The 17,772-nt window shown below is 37.9% G+C and overlaps 1 protein-coding gene across 2 annotated transcripts; it reads right to left on the bottom strand.

The window, feature by feature from the left end:
* Nucleotides 1–2,408: 2,408 nt before the first annotated feature.
* On the bottom strand, nucleotides 2,409–16,688 carry LOC103703608 (serine/threonine-protein phosphatase PP1 isozyme 3). Of its 2 annotated transcripts, XR_015987930.2 has the most exons (5): nucleotides 16,044–16,596; nucleotides 4,139–4,698; nucleotides 3,834–4,055; nucleotides 2,821–2,930; nucleotides 2,409–2,730 (listed from the first exon to the last, which is right to left on the bottom strand). XR_015987930.2 is itself a non-coding variant. In XM_008786519.6 (4 exons), the coding sequence occupies exons 1-4, from the start codon at nucleotides 16,219–16,221 to the stop codon at nucleotides 2,707–2,709; spliced, it is 984 nt and encodes a 327-aa protein (XP_008784741.1). In that variant the 5' UTR covers nucleotides 16,222–16,688; the 3' UTR covers nucleotides 2,409–2,706. The 2 variants fall into 2 exon arrangements, 1 of the variants encoding a protein (XP_008784741.1); XM_008786519.6 differs by lacking the exon at nucleotides 2,821–2,930 and having other exon boundaries at nucleotides 16,044–16,688.
* Nucleotides 16,689–17,772: the final 1,084 nt, after the last annotated feature.

Below are 17,772 nucleotides of genomic sequence, written 5' to 3' on the forward strand. Positions count from 1 at the left end.
AATATAGGACAGCTTTGTCCACGTTGGGTCCTTTTGATTTGCGATTAAAAATCATTTAGTAATATGCAACTCAGGTAGCGGTGACTGGACCATCATGGGGCATGATCATGTCAAAGGTAAGTCCAAGTGCTCAGTGACCAAAAAGAAGAAAAAAATAGAAAGAAGTCCAAGTGCTCAGCTAGCGATGGTTAAAAGATAATGGGGATTATTTCAATGAATTTATTGAATGATTTTATTGTTGCCTTCTATGGCTTATAGTATCAATACTAGGAGAGAGAGTGGTCTGCCCACTTCAAAATTCAGAAAATATCCTGAAAAATATAAAAATGGATCATATCATATCATGAATTTCAAATTAACTAGACTCTTTTTCCCTAATCTCGCTGTCAAAGCAAATATATCTTTGCTAGAATTTATTTTCTAATTTAATTTTTCAGTTAGAAGCTTTACTTATCTAAAACTTTGTTGATTAAAACTAAGCTCCTATAATTAAAAAGATTCATAGATTAAAAATATAAATTAGTATATATTATTTTTAAAATAAAAAAAAAATTTATATAAAAAATTTTTATTCTTGCATGAGCATCACATGCTAGTTAATTATTTATATGAAAAGCATTATTTTGTATTTAAATAATAATAATACAAAAGATATATAAATTGTAGAATGGTACTAAATGAGGGTGATCTTAACACACTAATAGTATTGCTCCTTTGTGTCGTAAATAATGACCCGGGCCAACTAGAAAATAGCTTCTCTGCATGCAGAAAGATAAGGCAACGTACACTTAAGCCTCTAAATGCTGCAGTAACAGGAGGCCATCTCTGATTGTTTCAAGGGAGGGGAAGGGTACTAACTTCCCTCGGATGTTATAGTGCATAGTCTAATACGGATGCAACCGAGGGTTCTGAGCTCTCCTCATTTCACCTGTTTGTGCCTTCAACCAGAAGGCTCCCATTGCCAGGCCCACCACCTTGCCGCTCGCTGCCTCTGGCCCTACACCTAGGGCTCTCCAATGGCTTGCCTCCAAGCATAATGAGCTCCCCCTCCCCATTCCTCAGCCCTTAAAATTCCAAACCTAAACTAGTTGTGCACCCTTTAGCATAACCATGAAAAGGGTTAATAATTGGACCATCAGATCCAATACGACAGCATTACCAGAAACAATTCCATCATGAACGTATTTAGATTCGATTAGATATGATCTATATTTACCAACACCTCTGCAGCCCGTAGAAGGAATTAAAAAAATCTTCATAAAACTTTTCTTTTTTTCTTTTTTCTTTTTTTTGCTAAAGAAAAGAAGAAGGGGGAAGGAAGGGACAAACCCACCCCCGCGTAGCAGCCCCCACTGGACCCCCACCCCGCCAGGAGAATGTTCGATGCGAGCAGAAATGACCGTGTTAAGCACCCCGGCCGGTTTTACTCATACCCTCCCCATTCGTGTGCCCGGCTCGATTACCCCTCTGGCCTCCGGCACGAATACCACGTGTGAGTACATCACACTTGGCACCACTGAAGCTACCAGAAGAGCGATACGCTCTTCCAAACCCCATGTCCGAGCAAGGAGCATCCAACTCCACAATTTAATCAACGTCCGTGTGTTTCGAATTCGGAACCACTTGGTTGGAAGTAAGGCCACGCTCCCACTAGGCTACCATCTCAGTAGCTCTTTTTATTTTTTTTTAATTATTTTTTTTTCATCCTACAAATCAACAGATAGACCATAAGCTAAGATTTAGATTAGGACAGAACTTTAGAAGACCCTAAAAGTATTACCACATAAATGGGTCTAACCATATCACTGTTTTAGCTTTCAAAGATCTGAATCATATTACCATGCTCTATTATGACTTCAATCCATTCACAAGCCTAATTAAATTCAGACATCAAAGACCCAGCATACTTCTCTAATTTGTCGTTCACATGTTGGTCATCAATACATAATACCCACTGTCGAATCTCTCCAAGCTAATGTTACATGTTCTTGCAAGCCACTGTTCTAATGAAGGTTGAGTGGATTGAATGGATACCTGATCAAACATGATAGCCCAAAACGAGTCCCTGCCATCCAACTTCCACCCAAGTTACTGTTACAGAATAAATCACAAACCACACAATTAACACTATTTCAGAAAAATATTGCCCCTGCAATAGTACCTTAGCACATACTTCAGCTAGCATCATGTGCTAACTTTGGGTTGATGGAGGACAGTGACACTCGCATTGTGCTAAATATTTATGGTATGCAGCGGATTTTGCACCTTTCCGATGATCTGAAACTTTTACCGGATGCGGTAGCAGGGTTCAGAACAAGATGATAATAGATGCAACACACGTCTGAAAGATAACTAAAACACTGCTGCATGGCTCCATCTCTGGAGGATGCGAAGCACAACGAGCAATATTATGTTTAAAAATTAGAGTCTATTATTTTCTTCCAAATTCATATTGGAAAGATCAAGCAGATTCACATTTCTGATGTTCTTGAAATTGAGATCAAGCACGCATGTCCTAACCATCCACAACTAATTTACATACGGATCAAGAAATGTGCGACATCAAAAAAAAAAAAAAAGGAAAAGGAACACCTGAGCCATAAGTACCTAACTGTAGTCGATAAAAATGATGATTCGGATTCTTTTTTGGATGAGCGCTTGGTCAGCGGACAGCATACAGTGGCGTGTCCTCTATGATTGCCTATCTCATGCTCTTGCACCAAGAAAAGACTGGTATAGGGAGGCAAAAAAAAAGCTGTCAGAATTTATAGGAACATAGAAGACAATAATTCTTGTGTATAGAATAAAGTTGTTACGTACATATATGCATATGTGTGCCTATATATATATATATATCTGAGGTTCCAACCCATGAGACGAAAACAGACTTAGATTAAAGAAATTTCTCCAGTGGAGAAGGTATAATGACCCTATAGATGAGAGCGGACAAGAAATAAGACCCAAAAAAATATCAGCAAGAAACACAATCACATTAATAAGAAATAGACAAGAATATGTATAATTTAAAGAAATACTCAAACATCAATCTGGATTTGCATGAAGTCAATGTCAGATTGAACTTAGATAGCCATTTAGTTATGACATATAACTAATTCTGCAAAATAAAATAAATCAATAAATCCTTAGAGTAGTATGCTAACAACAATTTTGTTACATTTAGTTCGCTTTAAGTCAGACTTTCATCCACCCTACGTATCCATTTACTCCAGATGCATGATTAGTTAGTGAGATCAGCTGAAAAATTATCTGGGCTACAGGAATTGTCTTGAGCAAAATCCATGATCATAAATTTCTTATGATTATGTTTCAAGTTCCACTTGAAATAACCATAATTATGATAAAGATCACTGACTGACAATCATCGAAAACCAAAAACTCTATTGATCTTGAATCAATGACATTGATGATACCTAATTATTGTATCTTGTGAAAGAGAGAGTCAGTCAAATGCAGAAGAAAAAGAAACACAAGAAGCATGCTAGAATGCAAAAACATTTTATTCATATTAATGTCCTATTTAGAAACAGAAAAAGATTAGATGCTAAATTAATCACAGAAGTGATGTGACTTCTTAACTTCATGATGATGGAAAAGTGATGCACCAGTAAATAATAGATTCTACAGAACCTCACTTTCTCTCGTCAGCTGTTGGCATTGGAGATGACAGAATTATTCAAGTCTTTGTTTTTAATGATAAGTTAGATTTTTCCCCTGTTTTGTAAGAGGTATTATGTATTGGCAAGGAATCTGGAGAATACAGCAGCCGATAAAAATTAATAACACCTGAAACTTCAAAAATAAACTGCATGCACCTTTACTCCTGGTGGTGGGGTTCCAGCTTTAGCTGTAGTCGTACTACCAAAGCCAAACTTGGTTTTCTTTTCCGCAGGCTTCAAAATTTGGAATGAACACATCAAGGTTTCATCTACACTCATCATGGCACCTGCATTGTCGAATTCGCCACAGTAATTTGGTGCCGAGAAGATTGTTACAAGTTGTCTGTCAGCAAAGAATTCATATCCATCCTCCACCACCTGACAAGTAAAGAACTTGAATTAAATAGCAGCTTTATCTATACATCAAAAGTAAAAAATAAATGAAGACAGCCATCTATAACCTGGTGAGCACGACATATAAGGTCTAAATCATGCTTCTGAAGGAACTCAGAAACCCTATCAGGACCAAAAGTATATGAAACTCCCCTGTCATTCATTCCCCATCCTTGAATATCATTGCTAGGATCAGACCAGAGAAGATCACAAAGAAGGCCCGTGTCTGGAACATCGGTAGGACGCGTTAAATTTCGTATTTGGTCCAAATTTTGCAACTCTGGCGAAAGACCTCCATGCATGCAGAGAATCTTTTCATCAATGAGAGCTGCCACAGGAAGGCAGTTGAAACAATCTGTGAAGACCTTCCAGAGTCTTACATTAAATCTGCGCTTACATTCATCATAAAACCCATAGATACGGTTTATAGAGGCACATTCATGATTCCCTCTTAAGAGAAAGAAGTTCTCTGGATATTTAATCTTGTAGGCTAAAAGAAGACAAATTGTTTCTAAGCTCTGTTTCCCTCGATCTACATAATCCCCTAAAAACAAGTAATTAGCTTTAGGCGGCAATCCACCATATTCAAATAGCCTTAAGAGGTCGGAATATTGGCCATGAATATCACCTGCATTGCAAAGCAAACCACATATTAGCAGGAAAGTTTAGCAAAATATTAGCAGGTACATAGCAGATTAAATTGTTACTTCAACAAATTGATCAATTAAACAGATATTTTCAATATTACTTATTTAAACCTGAAAATGAAGTAAAAATTAATGAATATCTCCAGGTGTGATGTGTGAAAAATGTGTTCATGGTGGTTACAAAAAGATTAAAAATTAAAGCAATATAGAACTTTAAACTACTCATAAGTTTTTTCTGCCTATACTGCCTTAAGGAAAAAAAGATACAAATGGATGATGCAGAGCATACAAGAAACTATGATTTACAGAGATATGAGCACTGGAAGAATAGCTTGTTAAATGTGATTGCAGGTTAACTAGCATTTATAATTCATTCCACATAATCAACAAATTAGGACATTTTCTTGCTAAGATAAATTGAAGGGAAAATGAGGGAGGAGGGAAGACCTAAGCATAGTTCTTGTTAAGTTGGTTAAGATGCACGCATAGAATCAAGAATTTATGAAGCATATTAATGAAGATATATTGTTCCAGAGGGTTAATATTAATAGCAACAAGGAGAACTGTTACAAACAGTGAACCAAGTGTGATTGACCATCGAGAGAGGTGGTATTCTGGCTGTTAGGGGCTTACATGGGAAGTTGACTCAAGGTTTAATTCTGGAAGACGTTAGTATTTTGTCCATGGATGACATAACATGAACATACAAAACAGAGCCAACATCCAGGCCAAAGCAACACATTTGATTCTTTTGATATAGTCATCAATAAGGGGCAAAAGGTTTAACTTCTCTGTCTCACTACAAATCATGCTTAATTATACAAAAAAAAAGGACATGCGAGGACACTAACAAATACCTAAAGTACCTTTAGTTCCCCATTGATGATATATGACAAGAAAGTTGAAGTGAAATTGTTCATTTAGGTGGGAAGCAAATCATAATCATAACCACTAAACCTAGTGATCCACTTAATAGATCCCCATTCGCTGTGCGTTCATACTGAGGGCCACTGCAAAGGAGACATCATCTAGAAGATTAACATGGATAATAGGACAAAGCCAAAACTAGGCCAAAGCAACAAGGACCTTTCATGTGAAATGATGTTTGTAGGGACAAATTTAACTAAGTATGAATCATGCTCAATAAAACAAAGGAAACGGAATTATTTGATTTTGCTTATTAATTTTCTGCAGGTCTTTGTCAAGAGCTATGATGCTACGACGGATCCCTCCCATGTTGAAGAGATAAGAAGGAGAAGAAGAAAATGTGGTCTCGCAGCAGGGGGTTGTCTTAAGTAGCCAACCAAACAAGAGCAATTCTATGTAACATGCATGACCTTGATAGTCAAATCTCAAGTTAGTGTTAGGTAAGAAGACTAATGCAATACTACAATGGAACTAATCAAGTACCGACATCATGCAGCAAAATCATTTACCAAGCAATCACTTTTTAAACTTGAAATTGTAAATAGTGGTGGCAAAAGAGAAGGGAGAAAGATAAACACCAAAATTCATGTATTACTTGTCTTCTCTAGGATATACTGCTAGTCCATCGTAAAGTGCAAATCTCAAAACCTATCATAGCAAATCCTTTAATCATCGTTGCAATCTATACTCTGTAGTTGGTCTAGTTTATGAAACTTAATTCTGATGCAACTAGGCTCCCATATATGACAGCGCTTGATCAAGTAATAACCAATCACCATAAAGTCAACTCAGAGATCGAATCAACTCATGACTGTCTCCGCGCAAATTGGCACTCACACCACGATAAAGCCAAGTTCAAAAAATAATCAAGTGCATCATCATCCAAATGAAGGCTGGTTTATAACCAGTCAAGGCCCGGTCAAACCTCAATTACACCATGACTCAAAAAGAAGACTCCATAACTATGTGAAAAAGGCAAAGTTCACCACAAAATGCCCATCATACAATCAAGCCCATGACTCACACAAGTGCACATGGATGCACTGGATGCTGACTTTGTAAATAATGGCAATGATAATGGTAATGATGACAATAATAATAATAATAATAATAATAATAATAATAACAACAACAACAACAACAATAACAATAGTAATAAAAATAACAAAAAAATCCTGTAGGTAGATCATACATGCAATTTCAATGTTTTTTAATGTATGCCCTACCAATGAGTTAGTCAAACCTCTATGAAAAGCATGCAAGAGCTTCCTTTTGGAACAACATAAATTTAATGAGATACCCATAACAAACACAACAATTAGGGTTTGGAATTGCTTAGAATAGAATGATGACAGAATAAAAAAAGATATTGGCAATAGATAGGATTTTATTTTTTCAGATCAAGCTAAGAATAAAGTATCTTTTGGCTCCAAAAGAGTTGGTGATCAATTTTATTTTCTCCTCATTCTTCACTGCTTTCTTTTGTCTCTTATTCTAGTATCTCCTCTCTATTCTATCTTTTCCTTAGTAAGCAAAGCCAACTTGTAGCATTCAAAACCTGATGAAGAAGATCCATCAGACCAGCTCGGCATCTATAGTCCTTCGCAAAAAGAACTATTTAGGGTTGTGTTCGGATATTTAATAGATCTAGAACTTAATAATACAAAAATGTTAAGTTATATTCTAACATAATAAGATTTTTAAAAAAGCATTATCTGTTCAAAGTTTAATTTAGTTTTGTTGTTATCCATGTGCAAATCATAATTTAATTAAACTGAATTTTGTTGACACTCGGCCAGCACAAACAGGATATTTGTAGTTATACTCAACACTCTATAATACGGAATGCCAAATTTAGTGTCCATTATTCCCATGTTAATTAATATCAAATGTCCCACGATGTATGGCGATGGACTTGACACAAAGCTGACAATTGACTTGCATGCTCGAATACTCCTGCATATATTCCCAACAAGAATTGCAATTTATAAATATCTTGAGGTGAGACCTTCATATAATCATATCCAAAGAATTTTGAACAAGCCGGTTTGAGGAGCACCAAACCAGACCAATCGGTTCCCGACATAGTTCAGTATATAAGTCGCCCTAATGCCACAGCACCTCTAGCTTTTTTTTCTGATTCGATTGCTGCACTCATTCCCCTCCCTCAAAACCCTAGGGCATCCATTCCTGGTGCTTGACGACAATGCTGAACGACACTGCAATGCCGAAGAGGTACCACCTTCCTCTTCACATTGGTACATCCCGAAACGGCATGGCATAGACCTGTACCGTGCTAAACTAGTCGTCGGCCAGTATCGGAGATGGTACTGGTTCGGCGAACCTTGATCATGTCCTTATCCTACTTGTGTGGAGAAAGAAGAGTCCCAACTCATCTCCAAGAAATAACAACGACGTATCAGCTCCGATCTGAAACATCAGATTTATAGCAAAAAGTGCAAGTCGATAGATTTCCATTTTTAACTAACCAAGCATATCCAAAATCAAATTATATTTTTAAAACTCCAAAACCAAATAATTAAAGATAAATATAATCTTCATGTTCTACCAAGTGCAGCTTAAAAACTTAAGCTTTTCCATTTGTTAAAGCTTTCATGCTGTCATTCCTAAAATATCCCTATTCACAAAATTTTCTTCCCAGTATTCCACAACTGCACCTATTAGTAAACCTTTTTATTAAATAGTTGCATCTAAGCAATCCAACAAAATCCCATTAGATTTACTTGGTCTCAATTCAGCCATATCATTCATTAAACATCCAGAGCTCTCCAATCTTAGTTTGGCTGTTCCTACATCTACAAGTTCAACCACGATGTTAAATAAAGGAGACCTCTCTTCAGCAATTTGGTGGGAATCGCCTTTCCCATCTTCAAGATGCTGATCCACAGGTGGACACCCTTAACTGAGAGCCTAGTCACCATCAAACAGTAAAATAGATGTAGCTTACCAAACTCTACCACCAAACTTAAGAGCAAGCTCTAGAAAATGTTGTGGTTAAAATAAAAACTTAACAATAGAAACAAACCAACTACAATGCAATTGCAATTCCTGATAACTTAGTATGTAAGTTCAATTATAATTAGGACTCATGCAGATGAAGAACCCCAAACAATTCATGAGGATGGTTATCATTTTATAGTATTCACTAAGATCTAAGCTTCAATGCATAAGAAGTATGAGCATTTTTGAGGTGAGGAAAAGAAATCAAATCATCCTCGATCACCCAATTCCCTATTCCTTCTTATCATCTCTAGCTATAATTTCTTTTGCTAATTAAATATTTGCACCATTAGCCACAAATATGCTATCTGGTCAATAATATGTCACACTAAAGCTACCTATAGTTATTCCTTGGTAAGCCTGGAAAGCAAGATGTTCTACCTCCTCAAACCAGCTTTGTCATCAATCCTGACCTACCCATGAACAACCTCACCTGCTTGTGTGCACATGAACGGTGATCAAGAAAAAAAAATAGTGTTAAATATCCGCAAAGCATGGCAAATGAGTTTTTCTATTCACAATTATATGTCAGTGTCCAAATGATAAAATGAGACATATCTAAAAGGATTTATTTACCTATAAAACTATTATCTTGTAAGTATGCTTTATGTGATCAAAAACATTATTATCTTATTATCAATGAATGAACCTAAAGAAGATATTTGTCAAAGGGATTCATGATACACACATTTATAATTTTGACAGAGTCATGAGGTATGGCTCACATATGATGTTGTAAATGGCACTAGTTATCTCTATAACTGAACCTAATGTGCTTCTGTCTACAAAGTAACTGTCACTACAATGCTACAGGATAATTTCAATAATGTTGCAAGCATGTTTATAGCCCATGCCAATAATGGCCACTATATGCTAACACGCTAAAACCCCAAAGAAAAACCATTAGAAGTGCATCATGGCCATTGCAGTGCCATTGATTGTGTTTGTATTTGTATAAGTGAAAATAACCAAAGTATTTGTATTCGATGATGGATGGTATTTGTATGAATGAAATAGACTTGTTTGTATGAGATATGTAAATATACATGCATACATACATACGTTTGTATATGTACCCAAACACATGCTCACACATACATGCATAGACTTGTTCCTTATAATACCTTCTGAGTGCTTTTTCATCATGATATGAAGTCTCTCCTCTTGTGTTCACTTTTTGTCACAAGCAGCAAGTATGCTTAAATGAAACAAAATAATTGATTGGAACAATGGTAACCAAGTTTAAAGAGGTTTCATTTGTTTGATCTATGTTGAACAACAAAACTATGATTTTTTTCCTAATGCTATGTAAAGTTTTCCCTAGGCACTTTAGTTTTGGGGTGTCAGCTGCAAGTGTCAGCTCTCGGCATTTTGTTATTTTTTGGGAGTTTCCTTTTAAAAGAAACCTTCCTATAATTGAGGGCACTAGAATTATGAGACTAGGAAGGTTGACAATATAGGCAACTTTGCCCTCAAGATAATTAATGGGAAGTTCATGTTCTTTATGAGCTTGGAGAAAGCTTTGTAATATTGAATGTAGGAAAGGTGATTTTTTGGACTTTAAGGACAAAAAAGCTGTGCACAAACAACAAATTGATATCAACAAAGACATGTATGCTAGGATAGTGATAAGCGTCAGAAATAGTTGTGGGCCTTGTGGATTGGGCCTAAAGCTAAGACAAGGCTTATATATCCCTCATTCCATCAACACTAGTCATAGATTAATTTTAATGTTGATATTCAGGAATAGTGTACCACAATGTACATTATCTGACAATGGTATAGTGTTAGATGTTGAGAGGAGAAGCAACAGAAATGCTAAATTGGAATAGTAAATGAATGTCTGATAGGGTAGGAACCTCAAAGGTAGTAGAATAAGTATGGGAAACATGCTAAAGAAAATGGATATGAGAAAAAGGGCTCAAGTTAGTACTGACAATCAGGAGATACCACAATATAATTTTGGAACTGCTTTACAAGAGGAGGAGGAGATAGATGAAGACTTATCCAGTAGAACTAGATGAGTTGAAGTGGAAGGGCTTCTCGGGTATTATATAACTGATGCATGTAACTACAAAATGCTGAGCAGCAAGAAGAGACAAAACACATAATACAAAATTAGCAAAGATGCAAATGTCAGAATGTAGGCATGAATATGCTGTAGAACTCTGAGGATAAGGTGAAGGAACAAATATCTAGAGGCTAAGAATTAAACTCTAAGCACAGACATGCATATGAGATATTAATATGATATAATGAAGATATACCAAGGCAAATCATGAGACCACCCATCTCACCATGAATGGCCCCCGTCACGTGAAGACTGGTGAAGAAAGGGGAGAAGTGTCAGCATCCAAAGGAAAAACGGCTTTTAGTCATGCTAAAGGAGAATAAAGGGGAAACAAAGGGTTCTGTAGGAAGTCCAAAGAAAGGAAAGGAAAAAGAAATGCACACAAACAGTTTTGTGTATCATGGTCTTTTGCTGCAATGATCCACTACAACCATCGCTTCTTGATTATTCTTCTCTCCCTTTCTTCCCTCTTTTATTAGGTAGGGCACAAGATACTGCGGCACAGGAGAGGATGGAGGCCAGCAGAAATTTGCTTACCATATTGGGTGCAAATGTGGGTATGAAACACAATTAATTAAACCCAGTTAACTACTGGCAGTTTAAAGTATTATGGCATAATTGCAGGAGTTTTTTATCAATACTTAAGTATTCAAACCTCATTCAGTCATAAAGAATTCATGATGCTTATTTTCCATTTGGGACATGCATCTAGGGGTCGTAATCGTGATCCAGACTCGTTTACCCGACCCTATACTCAATCCACCTAACCCAACCCATTGGTTGAGGCCCTTGAGGGTATAGATTTTATAATTTCTAAAAAATATATGTCCAGTGATGGGTGAATATGAACCACTAGATATTTGATTCAATGGCTCATAATCAACAGAAAGATGAGAAGGGCAGTGTCTAACCCCTAGCAGCCTCTCCAGGCCCACTCCTCTCCCAAGTATTCTCTCTCCCCACCCCTCTGAACTCTTCTCTAACTTCTCTCCATCGGGAATCTCGTCGGCTCTTACTGGCCACTCAGTAGCTCTTTTTGAGTTCTCACAGGTATTGCTCTCCATCCTCCAACTTTGCCCCTGCTTTTCCTAGTTCCATATTCTAATTGACAGTTGCCATTGCCACCTACTCTCTTTGCCCTACCTCTTGTTCCACAGCCACCTTCTATCTCTGCCCTCTCTTCCGCCGCCACCATCCCCACTTCTACCTCTCCGCCAAGAAACCAACCACTGCCACCCTCTCTCTCAACCTCTCCACCGAGGTATCAACCACCAGCTCTGGATTGGCTGCGACTCGGGTTGGATCATGCATTCTAAACCCTAGGGGGTTAGGCCCGTAGGGCCTTATATATGAGCTCAACCCAACCCAAACCTGACCCGACCAACCAATTGAAAACCTCTACAACTATCAGGGTTATAACCTATATGTATCAGCATGCGATACATATTGGATGCAGCAATAGCTAGTGAAGAATAAGTGCTTCCTAGGTTACACTATTATCGCAAAGTGTTTCAAACTAATAAAGATGGTACGGTCAAACTCAAAAAGTTAGGGATCACAATAGGAAAACCAAATCTAAAACTAATTGCAATTATGAGGACTCTAGAAAATCTTGCAATACCACCAAACAGAGCTTTTACAAGAGATGGATGGCACGCAAAGGTTCAACATGCCAGCCCATATAGTTGGTTAAACACTTTGGTAATTAGTCTCATCCCAAAATCATGGTGATGAAGCCTACATACTTGTTAAGCCAATGGATCTCCAAGATATGCAGACACTAGGCCATTAGAATGACAACCTAGTGGCTCTAAATCATTAATCACAAAACACTCAATCCACAGTTGCACGAGGTCCTACTTGGCATGATTAAATGTGTCAAAAAACTTTCTCTAAGAATCAACAACTTTGGAACCTCACCAAATACTAAAGAATGCAACAATTTATCTTCTATTTCACTAGTCTATCAACTGATGTGAGATCACCAACCTTTGGGTCTTCAACTTCAGGACTTTTCCTACATAGAACAATCTCTGGTTTGTTAATCTTCAATAGGAGGATCTTTAGTTAAAGGATCACTCGCTACCAAATTGCTCCTTTCCTTTATTTTTGAACCAAAAAGTTTTTCAAACTTATATATCGACTCCATTTGCATCTCCATCATAGAATGCCTTGCGTTTTTAAGCAATTCATGTGACACGTGCCGCAATCTGCATTCAATAACTTGACAACAAATCTTAAACTCCTAATGCCAAATCTTTATGGTTCCATATCAGATTAATGAAAATCTTGACAATCAAATCTCAAGGTGAAGTTCTAGATCCGGTTTCTTTCAATCAAATCTAAAAATAAAGTTACATCATGATCAAGTCAACAATGGAACTACTAGAAAACACCAAGATTCACCATGTTCTATATAAAAGGAGAAATTAATGGAAAACTATAGTTCATTCTTCAAAACTAGAAAATTTATTGCAGAGCATCACAACCTCATCAAAATGCTTGCGAACAATCAAGATCACCCCAACCATTTCCATTAAAAAATAGGATTTCATTCTTCTCTGTTCCATCCAGCTCCAATTCCTTCCATTCTCTAATTTGCTTGGTAGGAGACCTCACTTATAGCATCTAAACTCTCATAAGATCTTTCTATATCCACAAGCTACTAAATTTTCTAAGGAAAATTATTACAAAAAAGCAACACAAAAAAAAACAAAAGCTGCTAAAGATATTAAGAAGATATAATATCAAGTATGCTGATGACTCTCTGAAAAGCAGCCTAATATTCATCCTTTAATGATGACAAAGACATAAAAATAACAAAGGCAATCTTACTTTTTCAATGGGTTTTGAATTTATAAACATGTAAGAGCAAAATGCTGGTGAATATAAAACCTAAGAATTTCAGGATAAAACTATCTCCACTTTCCAACCAACCAAAATATATAATTAGTGCACTTCCATTAAGTGATTAGAAACCAAAGGGTAGTCCAAAATGCCAATTGCCAATTTACCTAAAACAATTGTTCAAAAGACTGGAATATTTTGACAACCAAATCAAGAACAATCAAAATTTATTTCCAAATGACAAGATTAACACCACCTACAGCATAATATATTAACGGCATGGATTTTGCCACCTATGTTATATTTCATTTTTTAGGCGAACTGATTTGGACCATTAGTTAATCGGGGGCATTATGGGAAACTACTATAAAATTGATTGGCAACCAATTGTTTTTCCCCTTCCTCTCTCCACCTGTAGGTTGCGGGATGACTACCGAAGTCTGGCCATCCTCAACCTCTGCTGGCCGGGAGTCATACAAGCTCCCAATCTCTATATGATATCCATGAAGAAGTCGGAGTGCCTCAAAGGTGGCACCAAGTTCCAGGCAAGGACCTAAACTACTAAGAGCATCCACCACACGACCTTGTTAGCCTCATAATTCTTGCTCCGATGACCCTACCACCTCTTGGACTACAAGTCCATCGGTGCACTTAAGAGACTATGTTGTTGGGCACCATTGAGATAGGCAGCACAGTTCGGCTGATAGATGCTCTCATCAAAAGATTCCTACATAAAGACCGTGTAGTATGATGCATTGATCTTTGCAGAGGCGGTCCCAAGTGGCTCAAGATGGTGGGGTTGGACTGGTTGGACACAAAAACATTGTTATGCAAGTTGTCACCAAATGCTAGTACCTTAACGCATCTATCAGCCATATGGGCTCTTTCTCTTTACATCAAAAACCAAAGAGGAATGGATGTTGATTTTATCCAAGAGTGTGCATGGATTAGTTCTTTTTTACATTTCTGGCTCTTCTCATGGCCCGATGACGAATGACTATGGTGATGAATAGAGAGAAGAAGAAAATGAGAGGAGTTTGGAATAGGATACGGTCTTTTGGAAAATTAAAACAATCCTACACTTTTGACGTGCATTTCCAATTACCCAGTAACCTATATAAAGAGTTCATTTTTAAATATATGGCTGAAAACACTTACTATACGAATCTTGAAAGAGTACCATTGCAAAACCCTAAAGGCATACATATTTTCTCCTTACAAGAAATATAAAAAATAATGTACTAAGATTTCTAGTGGGGCATAAAACAAAAAATATATTGGAACCTATGAAATTAAAGTGCTATTGATATGTCTATTGGAGCAACAATAGGTTTTAAGGCAGGGAGTTTTTCATGGTAATACAGCCACAATAAGAGCTGGCAGGAAAACCTTACCTGATAAACAATGAAGCGATGATATGTTGGAGGAAAAGAGTTTTCCATGGTAATACACCAACAATAATAGAAGGCAGGCTTGGGTACAATAGTAAGGCTGCTCCATTGTGATCTCGATGTCATGGGTTCAAAACACAGAAACAACCTCTACATATAGAGAAAGGCCGCATACATTTGACCCTCCCTAGGCCCTACAATAGTGGGAGCCTCGTGCAATAGGACACCCTTTAATACCCCTTAAAATAGGAGTGGGCATAAAAACCTAACCATCATGTATATGCTAGATATTCTTTGATTGTTGATATTCAAGTTCACCCATAGGTGTAAAAATATGCTTAAGACATAAAGCAAGATAATAAGAGTTGACAACAATGAATAAAAGAATAAATTAAGTCTGACGGAGAATCAAATCAAGATAATACAAGAGTGCAACTTTAGTTAGAAAATTTGTAGAGCAAAAGAGTGAAAAATAAATTGAGATGCAAAGAGAATGATAGGTTGATTGATGAGAATGTCCCATGAGGAATTGATTCTTACAACGAGAAAACATACATGATAATGATAAGGCTAGTTATATTGTAGGCTTAGAATGGTAGGAAGTGAAAGGGCACATGGCTACTAAATGAGAATAAATTAAGTTCCCAGCTGACTAGTGGTATAATAAGAAAAGAGAGAATTTCTAATGATTTGGGCATATGCAGCAAAGGTTTCATGGATGCAGATGAGATACAGGAATCGAACTAATGACTATAGAACCAGCAATTTAGATTTCAATTTCCAAATTTCAAAGGTCCTTCTTCTATATCATCCCTCTAATATGTCATAAAACCCAAGCAGCAACCAAAATCTTAATCCCTCACTTACCTAACGACAGTTCCTATTATTTTCAATCACGCAAATAGCATGGAGTGGATCGTAGACTCTGGTGCTTTAAGGCACAAATTCGATTAAAAACCGGACCTTTTGTCCCTCTCCAAGATCAAAGATGAACAAAACCCAACTCCAAGCAACCAAATTGGCCCGCACCCAGATCATCAAAACTCAAGACACAGGTCTCGGAATTTACCACAAATCTTGATGGGCGCCTCGAGCTCCAGGAGGTTGGGCTGCTGCATAAAGATCTCCTTGGACACGAGGCACAGCTGGCGGATCTCCGCCTCCGAGAGCTGCACCTGCTTTCCCGGCCTGGTCCCTCTCACCTCCAGAAGCCGATGTATGATACCATCCAACACCGCCGGATCCATCCCCTCCTTTCCCCTCCCCGCAACTGATCAAAACCCCTCCCAAATCGGAACCAAATAAGAACAAAAATCTTACCTTTCTCCTCGCTCCCACCGCCCAAAAGCTCTACGATTCCAAGGGGGAAGGGGACGAAAGAAGCCGGCCTCTTTGCGTCGCCGAGATAAAGACTTTTTCGCACATTCCACTCGATGTTTCTCTCTCTCTATCTACAGACTCTAGCTCGCTCGCTCGATCGATCGATTAGGGTTTCTTTCGCTCAGATTCCCCTTTTGGAGAGGAAAAGAAGATTCTCTCCCTTCCTCTCCGCTCTTTCTGCGCGCAGAGAGCGAGCAGCCGAGAGAAAGAATTTTTTTTTCCCGATGGGAATCGGCCGTGACAGAGAGAGGGGAAGAGAAGGGAAGAATACGAGCGAGGTTGCTAACCTAAGTGAGAATGGGAAACACGGATTGGAGGGCTGAGATTGGATCTCGTGACGGCGTAGTCACAGAGAATCATTTATCTGTGACCGTTTCATCGTTGATTGGATGGGAATGGTTGGGCATTTAGGTTGATCTATCTGGAGGGGTCCACAGTGCAGCGATTGGGCGATACGGAGCGGGGAGCCGCGAGTGGGTGGTGGGGCCCGGACTGTTTGGGAGGGCGGACTGGTTCTGGCTTGTTGCACAGGAAATGTTGCGGGATTTGGTGTCAGTGTGGGTCAGCTCGTTGGTGGATAAAAAACAGTCCCCGGATAGAGATCCCTAGAAATGGAATATAATAAAAAATAACTACCCCCACACCCACCCCCAAGAAAAAAAAAAAGTAAAAAAAAAAAACAAAGTATCTTACACTCAGAAGTACACCCACCGATGGGACAAGAATAAATTATTTATCAAGTAAAACAGTTAGCTAGTAATATTTGTAATGAAAAATCTTCTCCGGAGATATTCTCGTTTAGTAACATATATGTGAAAATCAGTGCTGGTTTAATTGATTCAACCTAGTTGAACCTACCCAATCTAAAAGTTGGACGGTCTCGATAGATGCCATCCAAAATTGAAGAGGCATCCGTCTCCCTACCATCTTGAAGACGAGCTTTGCAAAATCATCGCCAATAGAAAAGAACGATCATCAAAAACTATTACTTAACCACCGTCATGGAGGCGAGTGCAGTTGTTGCCCTATTATATTTATTTCTCTCCTTCCTCTTCCTATTCACGAGCATCACTACCATATCTAAGCCTGCTTGATCCCTATTACCAACCTCCTCCTCATTCTCTACCCATTGACCATTAGAACTCCAGTTTTTTCTCTCCTATTTTTCATTTCTTCCTCTCCTATACAATGTCGCCGCTATTCTAGATTTCTTCATTGTTAAGTGCACTGCCACTTCACTCCTTCCTCTCGATTTGTGATCGTGAACGTTGTGCCTCGCTTGTACCCCTCATTGCCACTACTCTCACTTCACATTCCACCAATTAGTCATCGGAGCACCAACTTTCTTCCTATTTGTTCCATCCTTATCATTCCTTGTTTCAAACACAGCCTTTCTCTTAACATCCCCATCTGTTCGG

Source organism: Phoenix dactylifera, chromosome 6 (assembly GCF_051530095.1).
Source record: "Phoenix dactylifera cultivar Ajwa chromosome 6, Ajwa_hap1_PhDact_Kaust_v1.1, whole genome shotgun sequence".
Classification (NCBI taxonomy): domain Eukaryota; kingdom Viridiplantae; phylum Streptophyta; class Magnoliopsida; order Arecales; family Arecaceae; genus Phoenix; species Phoenix dactylifera.